Source organism: Nematolebias whitei, chromosome 9, assembly GCF_014905685.2.
Source record: "Nematolebias whitei isolate Nwh7 chromosome 9, NemWhi1, whole genome shotgun sequence".
Lineage (NCBI taxonomy): Eukaryota > Metazoa > Chordata > Actinopteri > Cyprinodontiformes > Rivulidae > Nematolebias > Nematolebias whitei.
Window position 1 is genome coordinate 8,550,226 of NC_056506.1, and position 19,903 is coordinate 8,570,128.

Genomic DNA, 19,903 nt, shown 5'->3' on the forward strand with positions numbered 1-19,903 from the left:
GAGTCGTGTTTTAAATGGTGAAACGTTGTCTTTGGAGCTGAGCGCCATCTCAGAGCTGCTTCTATGCTGATTCGTTACATTTTCACAGTAAATTGTGCATTTTCGAGGCTTTGATGGGCAATAATTTGACCGGACTGTTGATGCTAACTGCTAGCTTAAAGCAAGTATTCACGAGCTGTGATTGGTCGAGGACCACTGTTTGGGACAATCTGATTCGCTGAGAAGCTGGTGATGTAACGCCGTGTACGTCCACTCACTCTGGCGTCAGTGCGAAAAGCCCACCCCCGATGTTCACGTGTCTGTAAAGTCACGTGACCCCGGAAATGAAGCTCGTTTTAACGGAGTCTTCCTTTGTGTTTAAGGGAACATTCGTTCCTAAACTCATGAGTCCATGCATAAAGAGCGTGCTTGTGAAGCGACGCCACGTTAAGCTTTAAATCCGTCCATAAATGCTGATTTGAACTGTGTTCGACCGTTGCCAAGCGTAGCTAACGGCTAAAGACCGGATGTCAACAGGACGGTTCACAGGAAGGCGTCAGTGACTCCTACCGGTAAAAGTAAGCTTACACCGCCACCTGCTGTTGAAAAAAGAGTATAACGGTTTTTCAGAACTGAGAGCTGCACACTCACTTTTCATTTAAAAAAAAAATTTTGTTAATCAAGCCTGGTATATGAGTTACTATTTAAATAGCAAATTCTGGTAAATTAAACTGCTTAAGGAGCGTTTACAACTACAAAGTTGCTGTCAGTCTTCTTAAAAAATATTGCAGGTTTATTTAATTTTAAGTGCATTGGAGTAAATGAACACTGAAATAGCCTGGCTCTTGTATCTGTTAGAATTAAGCTCATATTAAGTAACACTGCCACACGAAGCGTTTACTTACAATATTCATGGGGTAAGGCCTAAACACAGGGGCCCATTTATTGGAAAGTTGGCTTATAACAGTACTGCTGATAAAATCCAGAGCTAAAATAGTGTGTGAAACTCACTGCTCACTTAAATACAAACATTTACCTGTTGAAAAACTCTAAGATTGCGATGGTTTAACCAGATAGGTTTTGCTGAACAGTAAATACAACCATGGCAGATTTAACAGAAGCTGAGAATGCTGATGTTGCTCCATGTGATAAAAAGAATGGCTGGAGACAGCCCTGACGCTGCTCACAGGTTCCTTATGTCCATATGGTGAACAGGTGGACCTCATGAACTCAACAGAGTTATTGAACGAGATGAAGGAAGTTGCAGACAGTGTAACTTCTACAGCCATAAAAAAGTCAGGCTATGAACAACTAGCTAAAATAGCACTCTTGCTAAAGGCTAAATTTTACCTTGAGGCCAACAGGGCAGAAGCCCTTGATATAAGGTTGATGCGCGAGACAGAGGACCACGTGGCAACACCTGAGGAGTTTCTAAAACTCATGGCACAGTTTCAATTTGATAAAGAGACCTTGGAGAATGAATTGAAACGTGAAAAAAAGATCTCACAAGCTCAGCTGTTATTACAAGCAAACTCATATGAGGAAAAGCTACGTGAAGGAGGGATTAAGTACCAAGCACTGTGTTCAGACAATGATGCTCTGCACCAACGGTTGCAGCTAACTTCAAAATCTCTGGACAAGTGCATATTGGAAAAAGCGGCGTTAGTCCAACAAGGTGTGCGTTTACAAAGTGAGTGTCATACATCACATGAACGCTTACCAGCCTGTGAGGCAAAACTTGCCGCAGCCACAAATAAAATCTCTGACGAGGGGCGAGGATGTCTGGAACTCAAAGACGAACTGGGTCAGAGTCTAGGTCAACCATCACCACCTCAGAAGGATTTTGCTGTACCTCCTACACATAATCCCCTTATGCCACCTCCACATGAGTCTGGTGAATCACCTCCACATGATTATTTTGTTCCAACAACACCAATCCCTCAGCCTCCGCTCTCAATAGCGGCATTGCGTAAAATAGCAAAATATGTCCAACGCTTTGAGCCAGGGCCGTTGGGTTCGACTGACACTAAGGCCTATCTGCACGACCTTGACTTCCAATTAAGAAGCTATCCCAACGCTACAGTTCAGGATAAAGTAGGTTTGATCAGGCTTACTTCAGCCAGGATAGTGTTTTCCTTCATAGAGCGTCAACCTGATGCCACAAGACAGGATTACCGCCTGTTATGTGCTGCTCTTATGAAAGAGTATACCCCTTGCGCGGGACCTGGCGGATATCCAGCCGCTGACAAGGTCATGCAAGGTAAGAATGAGCACCCAAGGGCATATTATTCCAGAATTTTGCAGGCTTATTTTGGTTACAGGAACGAAACCGGCATGGAGGAGGAGGAAGCGTTTAAGTTCGTTTTCAGCAAAAATCTCCACCCTGAAATAAGGATGTCAGTGCAGATGATGGCTAATTTCAAAGAGAAAACCATCATTGAGAAAAAAAAAAGTGCTGTGAATGTCTTTGAGGCCCGTTCACAGGCCAAAACACCCATTGAGGTGTTCCCAGGTGAGAGGATCCCTGCCCAGTCATTATAATTGGAAGGGACGAGAGCTTCAGCTCCCCTTCCCAAAAAAAGCGAGAGGAAACGAGGTTTCCCAGCAGCCAAACCACAACAGATGAGTGCACCCTGGTCCAGACAAGATCCTAAATGGTTTCCCAAGAAACCAGAGGATGAACGAATGTACCAGACGGGAGGCGCATGCCCTAAGGGTAAAAAGTATGGCACCAAAGGTGACCCATACAACCAGGGATCCCACTGGGAACCCCAGAGGAGGTGACCTGCTCCCCCACCGCTTCGGCCTGAACAGCCTGAGACGAAAAAGAAACAGCAGCAGGTCCAGAAAGAGAGCCCCAGACCTCTGAGCTCGAACAAGACAGAGAGTGTGCGTCGGTTCTTGGAAATGTTGCAAGGTGTTGCCACGGACAAACAAACCTGACACGTTGTGTGGCAATATCATTGCTGATGAGTCAGAGTACACGGACAAACAAACCTGACACGTTGTGTGGCCATATCATTGCTGATGAGTCAGAGTACACAAACAACACCGTCACTGCTGTCACAGACAGTCACCATGACGTTGTTGTTAACTCTGACAGGCCCTCACCAGAAAAAGGGGGGGTACATTCACACGTCACCAACGGTGACCCGTCACAAACTGAAACCTCAGAAACAGCAACAGCTGTGCTAATGGTTCAGACAAATCAAGGTGACACAAACATCAACGTTGCCGCTGTCATGGACAGCCACCAGGACCTTGTTGTTACAAACAATGAGAGCTTCTCAACACACAGAGAGCGGGTGATCTCATACATCACTGACGGAGGCCCGTCAAAAACCGAACTCTCAGGAGCAGCAGTGACTGCACCACTGGTTCGGAAAAAAATGGGGATTACACAGGCAAAGGTAAACGTAAGGAGAAACGTTGGCCAAAACCTACAAGGTTCCTGTGTAACCTGATCAGAAAGGGGTCGCTAAAAAAGCTTACCTGTCGATCACACTTGAAGGGGTCCTCACACATGAAGCCCTACTGGACGGTGGAGCCGACATAACTATTATATCAGACAAACTGTTCGAGGAGCTCAGGACCGCCGCTAACTGTGTTCACAGGGAAATACCTCTCATAGAATGTGCTATAGAATTGCAGGGCCTCGCAGAGACGAGGACAACCCTAATAGCTATAGCTATGGTTCACATGCAGGTTGGCGAGATGACACTATACCACCGGGTATATGTGTCTACGGTTGACTCATTCCCATTTTTGATTGGCCAGGATTTTATAAATCGCTTTGACGCAATTATAGATTATGGTGAACAGACAATGTGGACCAGAGTGAACAAACCCCTGCCAATACTCATGCCTCCTGAGACAGTCACAGATTGCCCAACAGCAGGCACCGCAGAAGGCACTGAGGACTTCTCAGCAGAAAACACAGTCCCGGTAAGTAAGCCTTTAAAAGCATGTGAAACCGAAGAGAACCAACCGGTGGACCCAACTCTGACCGAACAAGAAAGCCTCCTCTGCGAGCTGAAACAGTCAGAGCCCACCGGTTACTACCTACCATTGGTAGTTAAAGGTGTAGAGATCCAAGGATCCCACACCGAAGATGTTGTACTGTCGCTGTGGACAGATAAATCAGCTATTAACCAAGCTTTCTACGAAACATTGGTTAAAAAACATTTGGGTCCAGTTCTGATCGAGAAAGCTTTCTGCTTTCCATTGTATCCCAACAGTTCATGAGTGATGACTGCAAAAGGAGTCATTAACCTGAAACTGATCTGGAACCAACGGGAACTGGTCCACCCATTCCTCGTGGTCCCAGACTTACCACATGCAATCTACATAGGCTCTGACATCTTGGTAAGATTAGGTGTCCGAGTGGACACCAGCCACAATGTACTGTGGTCACTAAAACCAGCCACAAAGGATCCTCCTGTACTAGACACAGCAAACCTTACGGCTATACAGACCATTCCAGAGGTCTGCCAGGAATGTACACAAGATGTACCAGTCACCCCACTGCCAGCTGTGGAAAAACCCTCAGTAAGTGAGGACTCGAATCACCACTACTTTGATAGCAATATCTGCAAAGATATTGCAACATTGTACGTGGATGGATGCTCATTCCACCACGAACAAACCTGCAAATCAGGTGTTGGAGGGATTCTCCTCCAATACCAAGAAGAGGTCACTTTTAGCTATAAATTAGGCTCTCAGACTTCTCAGTACGCTGAGATAGCAGGAATCCTAATAGCTCTCCAGATGGCAGTAGAACGCTCCATCCAAACGCTAGTCATCTGCACGGACTCTAATTATGCTCGACTTAGTTTCTTGTGTCATCTCGCTCTGTGGAAACAGAACGGCTTTCTCACAAGCAACAAGAAAGTGGTCAAACACAAAGAGCTGTTCATGGCATGTGATCACTTCGTGACATCACATGACTTACAGGTCTACTGGAAAAAGGTTCCAGGACATTCAAGAGTCCTAGGCGATGACAAGCGGTATAATGACCTTGCAGACTTCCTAGCCTAGGACGGAGCCGTGGACGGCCCTCCGTGGTCCTTTGACAACTCCTGGCTGCTCGCAACTCTGTCAGTACAACCTACAGCCGAGGTAATGGCAGTCACACGTGCACAGGCTGTAGCCAAGCCGGCTGACAACACATTCTCTGTACAACCCGTGCTGACTGACCCAGACATCATCCAACTTCAGAAGTTGGATCCTGCGATAAACTCAATGAAGCTGTACTTGACTGACCCAGAGATAAACACTCCGTCCGAAGCCGACCTGGATTCCAATCCAGACCTTAAAGTCCTCTTTCAGCTGCGCAAACAGCTAAAACTAATCAAGGGCATCCTAACTTTTGCTCATGGACCGACGTCCTCAACCGTGTTCGTGGTCCCCCATGACCACAGGGGGGTGATGTTAGTCCACGCGCATGACCTCCCGTCCGCAGTACACAAGGGAGATAACGCCACGCTGAAAGCATTAAAACAAGTTGCTCATTGGCCTGGAATGAAAAAGGATGTCAAGAACTACATAAAAGGGTGCCTGGTCTATGGCCAGTTTCAGCCATCCAGACCACTTCACAGAGCACCACTGCAAAGTAGAGGCATTGCATTCCCATGGTCCGACCTCCAGATCGACTGGGTTGGACCACTTACTAAGAGCACTAGAGGAAATAAATATTTTCTCACGGTAACTTGCGCATTTACTAAATGGGTAGAATGCCTACCAGCTCCTAACGACACAGCACAAACAACTGCTATGTTACTAATGAATCATGTATTTTCAAGGTTTGGACTTCCCCTCAGCGTGAACTCAGACCAAGGTATCCTGATGCATGCTCAATAATCCAGGTAGAAAAATCCAAAAAAGTTCAATCTGGTCCTCTGGACATTCAAAAAAACAAAAAACAAAACAAAGCAAAAAAAATCTAGAAATGTTTCGTCTCTCATCCAAGAGACTTCCTCAGTCTGAGGTGCTGTTTTCAGCTCAGTAAATAGCACCTTCTCAGAGTGGATCAACCAGTTTGCTGCTGACAACCAAAACCAGCTGATCACATGCTCAAGAAGGACCATCAGCCTAACAATGGGTCACACTGATGGCTGTTTACTACTAACAGAGGGCTGAGTGATACTAGCAATCAGAGCATTGTGAGAGGGGGACAGTTGAACCCGGAGGCCTCCACCCCTGTTTAATGATGGACGATTTCTTTTCACAAAGATGGCCTCCTTTTCTCCTCTCTCAAACCATCATTCCTCTCTGTCCAGGATGTGAACATCTTCATCCTTGAAAGCGTGACCGCTGGCCTGGAGATGAGTGTAGACCGCAGAATCTTGGCCTGATGATGTTGATCTTCTGTGCTGGGCCATCCTTTTGGCCAGTGGCTGTTTAGTTTCCCCGATGTAAGACTGATCACAGCCCTCCTGACACTGAACAGCATACACAACATTACTCTGTTTGTGCCGGGGGACTGGATCTTTGGGATTAACCAGTCTTTGCCATAATGTATTTTGGGGTTTAAAAGCCAGTGGGACGTTATGTTTAGAAAATAAACGTCTCAGTTTCTCTGATACCCCCTCAACATACGGAATGACCACTGGTCTGGGTCCCAGACCAGTGGTCATTACTAGCTAATCCGTAAGTTGAGTCTTGCCATAGACTCCAAAACATTTAGGGGGAAAACCAAAAACCCAAAACCTCAAGTCGTTCGTCTAGGGACAACAGACAATTTAACCAAGCTATATTTTGCCATGTAAATCTAACTTAAACCAAGTTAGGAATGGAAGAATAGTTTGGAATGCCCTTCTATAGGTATGAATCCCTATATATTATTTTTCAGCATGACCCACCCTTTAATTGTTACCTGTAGCTGATCTAAACCATGATAGCTTACACACCAGGGGTTAAGATCTTATGTAAAATCCCACTCATAAGCCCAACTAAAACCACACAAATGCATGAACACATAGAACCAGAATGGCATCCACTGGGAACCACCAGCAGCAACCTTCGCTGAAGGGACCTACAACTCCAACGTGGGTCTCCAAACTCCATCCAGTGGTCGCCTCTGCAGTTCAATCGAGGGAACCCTCTGCATGCTGATCAATCAACACTTCCAACCGTTGTGGATTTACCGTTGTGGATTATATGACTTTTTCCAATGGATTACAGACTTTGTTTCAAAAGGGGTTAAAGCGTTGCTGCAATGGAATTACTAACAACATTATGGAATTACCTAAACCGTTGTGGGATTACCGTCTTTGACTTTTGTTTTCCTCTTGCTGGATTACATCAAGATCAAGGACATTCGGAGGTGTAAGTTCATGTTGGAGTTCATCCCCATTGGCAGGAGATGATTTCCAAAGGGGGGACTGTAGTGAACCAGGCCTCCGACCTCAACCTGTCTCTGAAGAGCTTCAAGGGACAGGAACTGCTATTTCATTGATTTGAATCCAGAAATACAAGTTATCTCATCAAGAGACTATTTAATTGTATCCTGAATTAATCAATTGAAAGAACACTCTTCCTTTTTACATTATCATTACTGTTTTAGAATATAATCAAATGTGTGTTTACTTCATACCATTTCTAAATGTTGAAGTGAACCACTCATTTAAATCAACTGTGAAACAGTATTAATGATTTTTAAACCTCAGCAGATTTTTTGATCATACAGTTAAATGCCTATTTACAAAGTAAGTGTGAATTTAGTGATGTCGGTCGAAAGTCAGAGACAAGTTATTAGAACGAAGTGCCTTGTTTTTAAAACTAGCAGACAGTAAATAACTTCAACTGGCACCTGCGTTTGTCTCACTTCGTCATAACATTTCTCCGTCTGTACTAACCGTTCGTAAACATTCCTGCTGTCTCTTGACTCCTAGTGACCCTCTTGACATCACTAGAACCACCCCCCGCTGGTTGTTTCAACCAATCAGGAAGTACCACGTAACAGGAAGTGTATACCCCTTTAAAAGGAACACTTCGTGGAACTATTCAGTTCAGTCCTGGAGTTTGGTCCTGGAACTCAGTTCAGTCCTGAAGTGCAGTCCTGGAGTTCAGTGCTGGAACTCAGTTGGAGTCTTAAGTCTTAGGGCTAAGTCTTCAGAACTTGGAGCGGATGGATGGGACCGTGTGCCAAGGGGTCCCTCCATTTAGCGGAGTCACGGCTTGCATCACTGTGCACTCAACCCGAGCAGTAAATGCTCCACTTCTAAGGAAGCTTATTCGGTGGAACTGAGTATATGCATTTATTCTAAAGATTCCCAGCTACTTTAACCGGAGACGCTGTAAAGGGATCGTACTAATAGACTTCTGTTCTAGAGTGGATGCATCCTCTGTTAAGGTAACAAAGTCGCTGCACGTCCTGAAGTGTACCGGAAAGCTGAGCGGGTGTTGGAGGAAGGGTGCAAAGTTCTGGTTTCACACATAGCTTCCATCTAAACCTCCTTTTAAATCTATGTCTCCTCTTTAACTTTTCTATTCGCCAGTAATCTAGATGCCTTCATAGGTGAATCAGCCTCAATCAGTAATGTTCTGTTGTCTTGTTAGTAAATCGTGCTAAGTTTATTAATCAGAAACAGATCAGCAAACAGGGTATATGCAGGAATAATGAAGTTAATTTCAATACCTTTTCAAGACTTTTTCAAGACCTTCCAAAATAAATTCAAGACCTTATCGTCACTTTGTTTTATTAAGCAACAAATCTTTGATTTACAAAACTGCTGTTGTTTTCAATTAAATCCGTGAATCTCAAACCTACAACAGAACTGAGATACAGTGGATAGAAAAAAATTCAAAAGAAGAAACTGAACCACGACTAGGTTTAAGAAAATATAGCTTAGGTTACAACAAGACTCGTAGTTATTTTAAAGTAACTTGGTTGAACAATGGCGAATAAGAAATAAACACAGTAATCATTACATGTGCCTCAGTGCAGTTGCTTTGCATTCCAGCAACTCTTCAGTTTGCACCAGCTCACTGAGTTTTTCTTTACGTCTCCTTCTCAAGACATTGGACTTGGTGATCAGTTGGGCCATTAAAGAACCTGACTTTCCCTCTGCCTGCTCTGCCAACTGATCTGCATCTTTTTGCAGAGAATCGCACACCTCTTGTAGAAGTTTTCTCTTTTTTTTCAGCTCTTCTAACTCAGCTCCAGCTGCTTTCCTCTTAAGGCTCTGTGTGGAAGTTTCTTTCTTCTTTCGTTGCTGTTCCAGGTAAATCCTGTACTTTGACCTTGCAGAGGCAACAGAAGCCAGCAGCTCCTTGGTCAGAGGTACCTGCAGAACACCCCCACAGACACTGACCTTGTCGCAGATCAACCTCAGAGCCTCCATCGTCTCTTCGTGTATGTTGCAGGTTTCGACCTGCTTGTTAACTGAGAATCCACGCTCCACTGTGGCCTGTCCATGGGAGAGTTTGGCAACACATTCCTGTGACAACAGTATGGATTTGATATTTAATTTTTAGACACACAGGTGTTCAAATCAAGTTATGTATGTAAATATCACACACACACACACACACACACACAATTCTTCATTGATTTAAAGGAATATTCTATTTGAGTACTTTTCATATATAAAAATGTACTGTAATATGCTTTATTTAATATCAACATACACAAAGAAAAGATTAAATAGTAGTAAACAAAAAGATTCACTTACTTTGATGTGATGCAACAAGTCCTCCGCTGTTCCATGTCCCAGGAATTGAGAGCCCAGATACCTGGATTGAACGCAGTCTTCATTCCAAAAACGAATGTGCACATCGAGCTGTTTCTTTTTAGTTGACTGGTTCAGACTCGTCAAACATCAACACAAATGGGCCAGCTTTGTTAATACTGTCAACGAGCTCCTGCTTAAAAAAATGTGCAAGCCCGAATCGCAAGCTGTAACCCGTTTTGTCCTTGCCACAAGTGAATGTTCTGGCTATATCCGAATCTGGAAACATTGATTTAAAAATGTCCGATATGCCTTCGTTGGAATTTAGAGAATGGTGATTCACCGCAGTGTGGAGACACCAGATCACCTCTGCACGCAGTGTTGGTGTGCTGCCCATGGTCACCATGATGTCGGCAGACGGAGAGGCAGAAGACAGTGTCAAGGGAGCTTTGGTTGGTTCAGGCACACGGTTAGCTGGAAGCGCTGTCGCTGGTGGAGCACAGAAACTGCTGATAGACATCTGCGTTTTGCGGCTAGCTGCACTTTTGTGGCTAGCTCCAGTCATATGGGACTTCAAGGCGTTTATGCCCATCGAGGCTACGCTCATCTTTTTTTACAAAATGTACAATAAGCCTCGCGGTTATTCTCGGCGACAGGCCTCAGCCATTCTTGAAAATCAGGCATCTCCAACCAGGAGTCCGAAAACTTGCATTTACCCATTGTTCTCACGGTCTCGCGGCAACTTACTCGAACACACAGACCCAAAGCAGCCGCGCATGCGCACAAGATAGGCCTAGCCGTTAAGGCTGTTGTAACCTGACACTCTAAATTTGTGCGAAGCAGTTTCCGAATCCTCCGCGGTGAGGAAAACAAATATTAGTCATACATACTTTTTGCTGTCAAATTATTTAAAGCTAGAATAACAGCAAAAAAAAATAATACCTCATCAAATCGCTTTCAAGACTTTTTAATACTTTTCAAGACCCTTAATTTTCCCAAATTTGATTTATCAACTTTTAATAACTTTCAAGACCCCGCGGACACTCTGGCAAATCAATGTGTACATGTTTTGATGTTAAATTTTGATTCTGTTAAATAAATGACCGCATTTATTCTGATCGGTCAAAGATAAAATGGCGTCTCATGTCACTGATTAAACAATCCACTCACGGTTATCTCGGTCACATGGCAGAAATTTAACTCGAAAAAGAAAGAATCCGTTGTAATTATACAATTAATATTCTTTGTGCTTGAACTAGCTTTAAGAATAATTAATTAGTCGTGTGTCTACAGCAAAGCTGTCCTGACATACTACAATGAGAATGATTCAGAAACATTCAGACAATAGTGATCAGAGACTAAAACACAATATTTAAGAAAGCACCCACACACACACATTAAAATACAGGAAATGGGTATACAAAGAAACAGCTAAAACATACACCTTTCTAACACTACCTTTCAAGACAGGACTTTAAGCTCTTAAAATAAAAATAGACAAAAGTAAAGTTCAGATAAATATTTTATGAACTGGTAAATAAGTTGTTTTTAAGATAAAGGTAAAGCCTTCCTAACTTTCCCTGGATCTTTATATTTAGTGCTATGGTTGATATTCTCACTCATAAATGTTCCTAAATTATTTTATTTAGAAATACAGACAGACACCTCCACCCTCTTCATTTCACACCTCCACCCTCTTCATTTCAATTCCACACATTTAGGGTTGTTTGGGCTCGGGTGTGCTGCAACAATTTTACATCTCTGTTGACCATAGCCACCTGGGACTCAATTTTATTGTACACCTTAGACATTCACTCATAACATCCTCATGACATTCACATATAGGAACTTGAGGTGGGCACTATGGCTATGGGTGGTGGGATGACTTTACTCTTGCCCCCTGTGCCTGTGCTCACTTACAATGGTTGCATTTAGACACTAGGGTTTGGATAGAGTTGGGGTGGCGGGGAAACTGGCATCATGCCAGTCTTTGCTCCTTCTTCTTTCCTTTTTAATGGCACTATACAACAACACACATCAACAGCACATCTAGGGGCGGGGGTGTATGTGTCGGGGTCTTATTCTCTTTTTTTTTTTTTCTTCACCCCCCTGGTTCCCTAACTGCCATTCCGGGGGTGGGGTCCGGGAGAAGGGCAGGCCGTCGGGTGTTGACCAGGACTATGTGGAGGTTCGGGGTCTGGGGGATTGCAGTGGGCGGTGCTGGCGCTGTGCTCTCCCTGGGATTGTTTGGACCCCCTGAGCTTGGCTCTTGGGTGCCATGGTTGGCCCGCTGGCCGGGGTGGCTGCCGGGGCCTGGCGGGCGGTCGGCTGGAGGCGCGTGCTTGGTTGTTGGCGGTGTGTGGGGGTGGTCGGTGGCGTGACCTCTTCGTGCCGGGGGGTGTCCTGTCGGCTGGGCGTGGCCTGGGCCGGGTCTGAGATATTGGCTCCTCTCCGCTCGAGAATGAATGGGTCGACCTCCTGGGTTTGGGCATGGGCTGCCCCCTGTAGAGGGTGGGTACATGTCTTGGACCTGGGGGGTATAGAGTGCGTATCGGGAACAAGAATGAAATGTATCGTTATTGTATGTCTTTGAGTGAGTGAGTGTGAGAATGAGGCTGGGACTGTGTGATTGTGTCTGTGTATGAATGGGTATTTGTTAGGCCGAGACTCGGACTGCCCCCTCTTTGAAACAACTGGGGGTGCTTGGCATTGCGCCCCTATCGCGCGGCCCCCTGGTGGGGTGTGCCCTTGCCTGCCGGCGCGCTTGGGGCCCTTGGTGTCGGGGGCTGGGCGCTTGGGCGTGTGTCGGCTCGGCCTGGTGTCTGCCTGGTGGGGCTCGGGTCCTCTGGCCCTGTCAGGCCTTGGCCTGGGTGGTGTGCGTCCTCTGTGCCCGGGCCTCGGGGCCCGGGCCTGGAACTGCATCGGTGCAGCGGGTTCCGGCGGGGGCCTATGAGTTTGTCGCTGTTGGCCCCGGGGGGTCACTGCATGTGGTCGCTGGTGGGGATCTTCCGGTTCTCCCCTGTGGTCCGATCTGGGGGGTGGGTGAGTGGTTCATCCTGTGTGGGTGGCCCTGGGGGCTCCGCGGTCGGGGTCCCTCCTGGGGTCTTGGGCTCTGGTCCCCCCTTTTTTGTCTGCCTCTGGTCTTGGGGGTCGGGTCTCTGCTGCTTCACGGTTACTATTAAATGTTCTATTAGAGAAGCCTTATACACTTATGCATGCTCACAACCACACACAAATAGATGCAGGGATGCTTATGTAGGCTTTATATGTAGATATATAGATATTTAGATATGTATATGAATGTATATTCATGTGTATGTATGTATGTATATAGGCGTAGGTATGGGTAAATATATTTATGGAAACTTACTGCAAAGCCATGAATATTTTAAGTTCTTTATACATATGTATTTTGTTGCTGTGTTTTGTCATGTTCTTTGCAGGTGAACAGACAGTGGCCGGGTGTTTTGCCGTGTGCTCTCTTTGTGTATATTTCTTATATTTTAGAGTCTTACTTTGTCTTTTCTTTCTTTCTATCCTATTAAAAAAAAAAAACTACACTAGATAATCACTAGAATAAATATTTCATAATAATGGTGTGGAGAGGATGGCTGTTAGGGGAGAAGGGAGGCCATCTAAGAAAAAAAAAAGAAATACAGACAGTGCAGTTGTGTTATTGCTGTTAGAAAAAAACATGTCATGGATTATATTTTTGTTGAAACCCCCAAATAAAACAGTTGTTTGACACATACCATCTGCTGCAGGCAACAACTTGCAGATTTATAATGGAGTCAGTGCTCCACATGTTCATCTGAACCAGTTTTTGTATTTCAGCAAATTAAATCTGTTCCAAGTTAGAGTTTGCTTTGCCCAGTGACATCTTGTTAGGGAAGATTTCATATCATTGTGTTTTCTTTGGCCCCTCTCTCTTCAGTATTTGGAAAACTTTCTCCAAAGAGGCCCTCGGGGTTACAGTGAATATTGTACGAAGCGCCTGCGACGTGTTATCGCTAACGGAGAGAGAAAAGAGCTGCCCTGCTGTATCGAACTGCAGGTACAAACTATGCTGTGACATGATGCCGATCGCTCTAATTAGCTGCAGGACATCCGTTAATTAATTTTTTTTTCATCCTCCCCGACCCCTGCAGGCTGCCATCAAGAAGGCGCCCATCGATGTGTCCGTGATGCTCGTGAACAATAAGTCTGTCATGGTTCATTTAGATTCAGCCTCCACCTCAGCTGAGGTCTGTCAGGCTGTGGCGGACGAGATCGGACTCAAAGACGTCTACGGATTCTCCCTGTACATCACTCTCTACGAGAAGGTGGGGACACCTCTCTGTCGGGTCAGCCTGCATTCACTCAGAGACTTTTTTGAGCCTGTCCGTGTCATTGTGTGTGCAGATGTGGTCTCTGAGCAGCTGTGGGAAACACGTGATGGATGCGGTGTCTCAGTGCGAGCAGGAGATGAGGAGACAGGACATGGAGGAGAAGGACAGCCCCTGGAGCCTCTCCATCCGCAAGGAAATATTCGCCCCGTGGCACAACTGCTCGCTGGACGCCGTCAGCACAGAGCTCATCTACAGGCAGCTCATCAAGGGAATCAAGTCTGGAGAGTACACCAGTGAGAAGGTGAGGCTCCCCAAAAACACACTGCTGTTTGATTATTCTTTACATACAAAGACTTGCACTACTCTTAAAAGAAAAGGTTTATAAAAACAATCTGAGTTGACTTACTGGGGATTATTTTGTTGTTTTACCCTCTTGAGCTACAGTATAGATGTTTGACCAGCATTTGTGCATTTGTGAAATGTTACACTCAGAATAAAAATTAAAAAATAAAGCTGGCAATAAATACTCCCTCCAGTTTTTATAAAAGTTCCTCATAAACAGTTTTATATCAGGTTTTCTATCAAATTGATAAAACTTTCACTGAAGCAAATATTTCTTTAGTTTTCCTGCTGGACCTGCTGTGTTTGTGGACTTTTTTTTATCCAGCTTGTTCATTAAAATAAAATAATCCAATACAAGCAAAGCAAAGAAAACATCCTTCCATCCTTCCATCCATCCATCCATCCAATATCTTTACCCGCGTCTTCCTTTTTGGGTCGCGGAGGTCATTGCTGCCCATATCCAGCAGTCACTGTGTGAGAGATGGGGGACATCCTGGACAGGTCTCCAGTCCATCACAGGGACACATATGCCCCTTTTCCATTGTTACAGTGCGGATCAGGTAAATTCGGGTCAGCTCAGATCAGCTCTTGTGTCGTTGTGTTTCCATTTACACTTCTGGAACGGTTCTGTAGGCGGGGTCCAGAATCCAACTCGTCTTACCACCTGGTGGCGGTAGTGCTCTCTTAACCTATTTACTAGCCACCACTAAACATATTAGAAGAAGAACACCCTGAAGACTTTACCACAGGACGTTGTGGAAGAGATGTCATGCTCTAATGGAGTACCTCATGAGCTGTAACTTTTAAACCTGATTCATAATCCTACCTTACTGCCTTATTGCCTATGGGTTATTAAACCCATGTGTTTTCCATTTTAGTATAGATTTTATAATAAAGATGTATTAAAAATATCTTCACTTTTATTATTTACAAACATGCACAAGGTTCATGTTAAAATTGCAAAACATCACACTGTGCTGTAATCTTTGAAACTGCTTTTACAATAAGATACAGACTTGAAAACAATTAGGCTAAATTTGTCCTTAAATTTTAAAGGTTTGTCTTTCATTAAAATTAAAAACACAAAAGTATTACTTATTAATCTAAAAAAGTTAAGTCTGGTCCTCTGGACATTCAAAAAACAGAACAAAAAAACATTTCTTGTTTATTTGTTTATTGTTTTATTGTTTATATGTTTATTTATTATAAAATTTATTGTTTGTTTTGTTTTGTGAATGCCCAGAGGACCAGACTTAACGTTTTTTTTATTTTCCTACCTGGATTATTGAGCATGCATCAGGATATTACTTATTCAATAGTCAGTTGGTCTGCAAACGCTTTGGGGTCTTCCTAGAAGAGTTGAAGAGGTGGCTGTTGATGTATATGCCTCCCTGGTAAAGCTGCTGCCCCCGCGACCCGGAAGCAGAAGATGATGGTTGGATGGATGGATGGCGAAGGAGGAGACCATCAAACACAGCAGGAGTGGTCAGTTCAGGTGAACTCCTGCCTGTTTGCTTCAGATCAGCTGTTGAAATCTCTGCAGGTTCAAATAAAAGGTGCACCAGGACTTTCAGCTGAATCTCTCAGGGGTCACAGTTGTTCGGTTGATAACTGTTAACGGTCCTTTCTGAATTTTTGACCGTTTTTGTCTGACTTCATCCTAGAACCAAAAAATTTATAACATAATAACAGTTGAGCAGATTCAGTTAATCTTTTCTTAGGATTCATCAAAGATCAAATACAAATGGAAAATTTGGTTAAAATCTGTCCTTAAATGTTAAAGGTTTGTGTTTCGTTAAATTTAAAAACATAAAAGTACTACATACTAATTACTATACATTTATCTATCTAATTATAGATACATAATATACATATTTTTTTTTAATTGCTAACCATCTCTAAAATACAATCGGTCAAAATTTAAATGTTTTGATAGAAGTACAGTGAAGAAAAAAGTACAGTGATGAACTTTTAAGCAATTATTTGTCTGACTTTACCCTGGAAACAAAAAAATATATAATTTTATAACAGGTGAGCAGATTCTAGTAATCTTTTTCTTACAATTCATTAAAGGTCAAATGCAAATGGAAATTTTTCTTAACTTCCAGTATGAATTTAAACAAACACTATACGCACTTAACATTGTAAAATTTGTTTAGGAAATTTAATGTTCTAGGACAACACAAGAAAAAAAAAGTTTAATAGGAAAAGTAACAAGTGAAAAATGTACAAAAATAAAAAATAGTGCATCCAACTGATGATTATCTATCTGTCTATCCCTTGCCTCACGGGCTTCATCCAGAAGAAGACACAAGTATTGTTCCTGCTGTGTCCGATTCAGTTCTTCATGTTCATCCAGTGCCGAAATAAGACTTTTATTTACTGGACTCTTTTCTCTTTCTCTTGCCTAGAAAGAACAAAACAGTGGTTAATTCAAGCTACATACTGTTTTTGAATAAATGCATAAAACAAAGAAAAGTGCTTCTAAAAGCTATAATAGCTATATTAATAATAATAAACTGATAAAATAAGAAAATGAAAATTAAACTGATTTAAAAATAGTGAAAATAATATATATATATATATATATATATATATATATATATATATATATATATATAATTAACAAACTTTTAGAAACCTGTGATATACTGTGTGTGCAGGAGACTTTTCTGTCTAGACAAGACTTGGAAAGGTTAAACTCTGTTCAAAAAGACTTCTATGGAGCAGGGGAATCCACCACTGACTGTTGTGATAGGATACTCCGTGGCAGAATCCCTGGTGGTGTTGCGGTGCTTTGGCATAAGAAGCTTGACCAGCAAATTAAAATGGTCAGGCTGAATGTTGACTGGGCAATAGGTGGGATAAAACATTCACCATACTGAACATGTATACTCCTTATGAGTGCTCCAAGAATGAATTTGAGTATTTAAACAGGCTGGCCTATATTATGGCGTACATACAGGAACATGCAATAAGCAGCATTTTCATTGTGGGTGATTTGAATGCTGATCTCTCAGACCAAAGGTCTACTTTTGCAAACCATTTACAGCATTTCTGCTCAGATAACGGTCTCTCTCTCTCCAGTTAATTACTTCTGTTAAGGGACAGCTACACTCTGCACCCTTAGAGCAGAGCAGAGGAGATTACTGAACTATAGCAGAAACATTATCATGATATTTTAATGTTGTTAAAAGTAATGCATTTATTGTTGGAAATATTGATAGTAATGAAAATGTGGTTGTGTCCCCACAAGAAGTCTTTGAGATTGTAATGAAGCTGGATAAGAACAAGGCATGTGGGTCAGAGAGGGTATCTGCTGAACATCTAAAATATGCAAGCAGGAAACTGTACCCTCTGCTTGCTATATGTTTTACAGGCTTTCTTATTCATGGAGTGTTACCTGACAAATTATTGTCTGTCATTTTAGTTCCTTTTGTGAAGGATAAAGCTGGTAAAGGATAATTATACGCCTATAGCTCTGGCCAGCACCTTGTCTAAGGTACTGGAGAGGGCTGTTTTGAACAAACTGGAAAGATTTTTGCTGACCTCTGATAATCAGTTTGGTTTTAAACATAAACATGGAACAGACTTGTGCATTTTTGCTTTAAAAAATTTTTTAGATCAATAAAACAGTCACAACACCTCCATTTTTATGTGTTTTATTGATGCCTCAAAGGCCTTTGATTATGTAAACCATGAAAAGTTGTTTCACAAGTTGTATAACAGAGGTGTCCCCAAATTTTAGTGAGGATTCTTGTTTTTTGGTATGCTAATCAGCACATGTATGTAAAATGGGGAAACTCAGTATCAGATCTAAAAAAAGTTAAATCTGGTCCTCTGGCCATTCAAAAAAAAAAAAACCCAAAGCAAATCAACAAAAAAACAAAAAAACAAAAAAAATGTAGAACCATCGTTCCTCTCTGTCCAGGAACGATGGTTTGCGAGAGGAGTAAAGGAGGCCATCTTTGTGAAAAGAAATCGTCCATCGTTAAACAGGGGTGGAGGCCTCCGGGTTCAACTGTCCCCCTCTTACAATGCTGTGATTGCTAGTATCACTCAGCCCTTTGTGAACAGTAAACAGCCATCAGTGTGCTAATGATCCATTGTTAGGCTGATGGTCCTTCTTGAGCATGTGATCAGCTGGTTTTGGTTGTCAGCAGCAAAACTGGTTGATCCACTCTGAGACGGTGCTATTTAAGAGACTGAGCTGAATACAGCTCCTCAGACTGAGGAAGTCTCTCGGATGAGAGAAGAAACGTTTCTACATTTTTTTTGTTGTGTTTTTGTTGATTTGCTTTGTTTTTTTGTTTTTTTTGAATGTCCAGAGGACCAGATTTAACTTTTTTAGATTTTTCTACCTGGATTATTGAGCATGCATCAGGATATCTGTATCAGATCCCTTCAGAGTTTCAAATGGTGTGAGACAGGGTAGCATCCTGTCTCCCGTTTTATTTAATGTGTACATGGACGATCTGTCAAAGCTCTTAAATGACTGGAACATGCTGTAGGGATGGTAACAGGATCATCAACCATTTAATGTATGCTGATGATTTAGTGATTTTTTTGTCTTTATACTGCTGGCCTGCAAGAGCTGTTGCAGGTGTGCTCTGGTTATGGAAGAGACTTTGATATAAAATACAATTCTAAGAAAAGCAGCATCATGATTGTGTGGAGCAGAGAAGACTCCGAGTTGATGTTCCCTGATTTCTTTCTGTCGGGCAACAGGCTGAAAATCAGTAAAGAATGTAAATACTTGGGGCACTATGTGACTGCAGACCTGTCTGATGATAGAGATATTTACAGACAATGTCGTATGCTCTACGGAACAGCTAACATGCTGATACGTAAGTTTGGTCTGTGCTCAAAATCAATTAAGATCCAACTGTTTAAGGCCTACTGCACTCCTATGTATACCGCTCACCTGTGGAGACGTTACAAAAGGAGCAGTATGTATAGACTAAATGTGGCATACAATGATGGCATGCAGATGCTGCTAAGGGTACCTCGATGGAGCAGTGCAAGCAAAATGTTTGTAGACGCGGGTGTTATGAGCGAGGTTGTACCCAGGATGAAGGACCAGAAAACTGAACAGAGACCAGGACTCGAAGTACCAAAAAACAGTGTTTATTTACAAAGGGTGATAATAAAGGTGATGACGTCTCTGTACAGGTGTCGGGAAATATTTACAATATATATATACAGGATCACCTGAGGGGCAGAGGAAGAGGTTAAGGGAAACGCAGGAGGGACTGGAGTAATCTGTGAGGGATCTTTCTTACGTGACGAGAGGTTGAATAGGAAGGGTCCAAAATACGAATCCAGGTTGGAGTGGCAAGTGGTGGAAGGCAAAAAGGCAGCTGCAGGATCACAGGAGGGATAGAGGAGGAACTCAGGAGACTCAGGCAGGTCCGATGACAACACGAAAAACAGGAAGGCTCGTTGGCAGGCAATGTCCCAGCGCCTGTAGAGTGGCTTCTGAGTCTTCTTATACTACTCCTCAGGTGTGGTGCTGATCAGCTGCAGCTGCTGGTAATTAAGGAGCTTGAGGAGAGAGAGGAGTGCAGGGCAGGATCCCAACAG

General features: G+C 43.1%; 1 protein-coding gene across 1 annotated transcript in view; it reads left to right on the top strand.

Moving 5' to 3' along the window:
• The window catches only part of LOC119414867 (unconventional myosin-VIIa), a 246,919-nt gene that overhangs the window by 80,750 nt on the left and 146,266 nt on the right, over positions 1 to 19,903 (top strand). Inside the window, exons 29-31 of the mRNA XM_037681988.1 lie at positions 13,585 to 13,704; positions 13,799 to 13,972; positions 14,052 to 14,279. Of these exons, the coding sequence (XP_037537916.1) occupies positions 13,585 to 13,704; positions 13,799 to 13,972; positions 14,052 to 14,279 (522 nt within the window). The remainder of the gene's footprint in view (positions 1 to 13,584; positions 13,705 to 13,798; positions 13,973 to 14,051; positions 14,280 to 19,903) is intronic.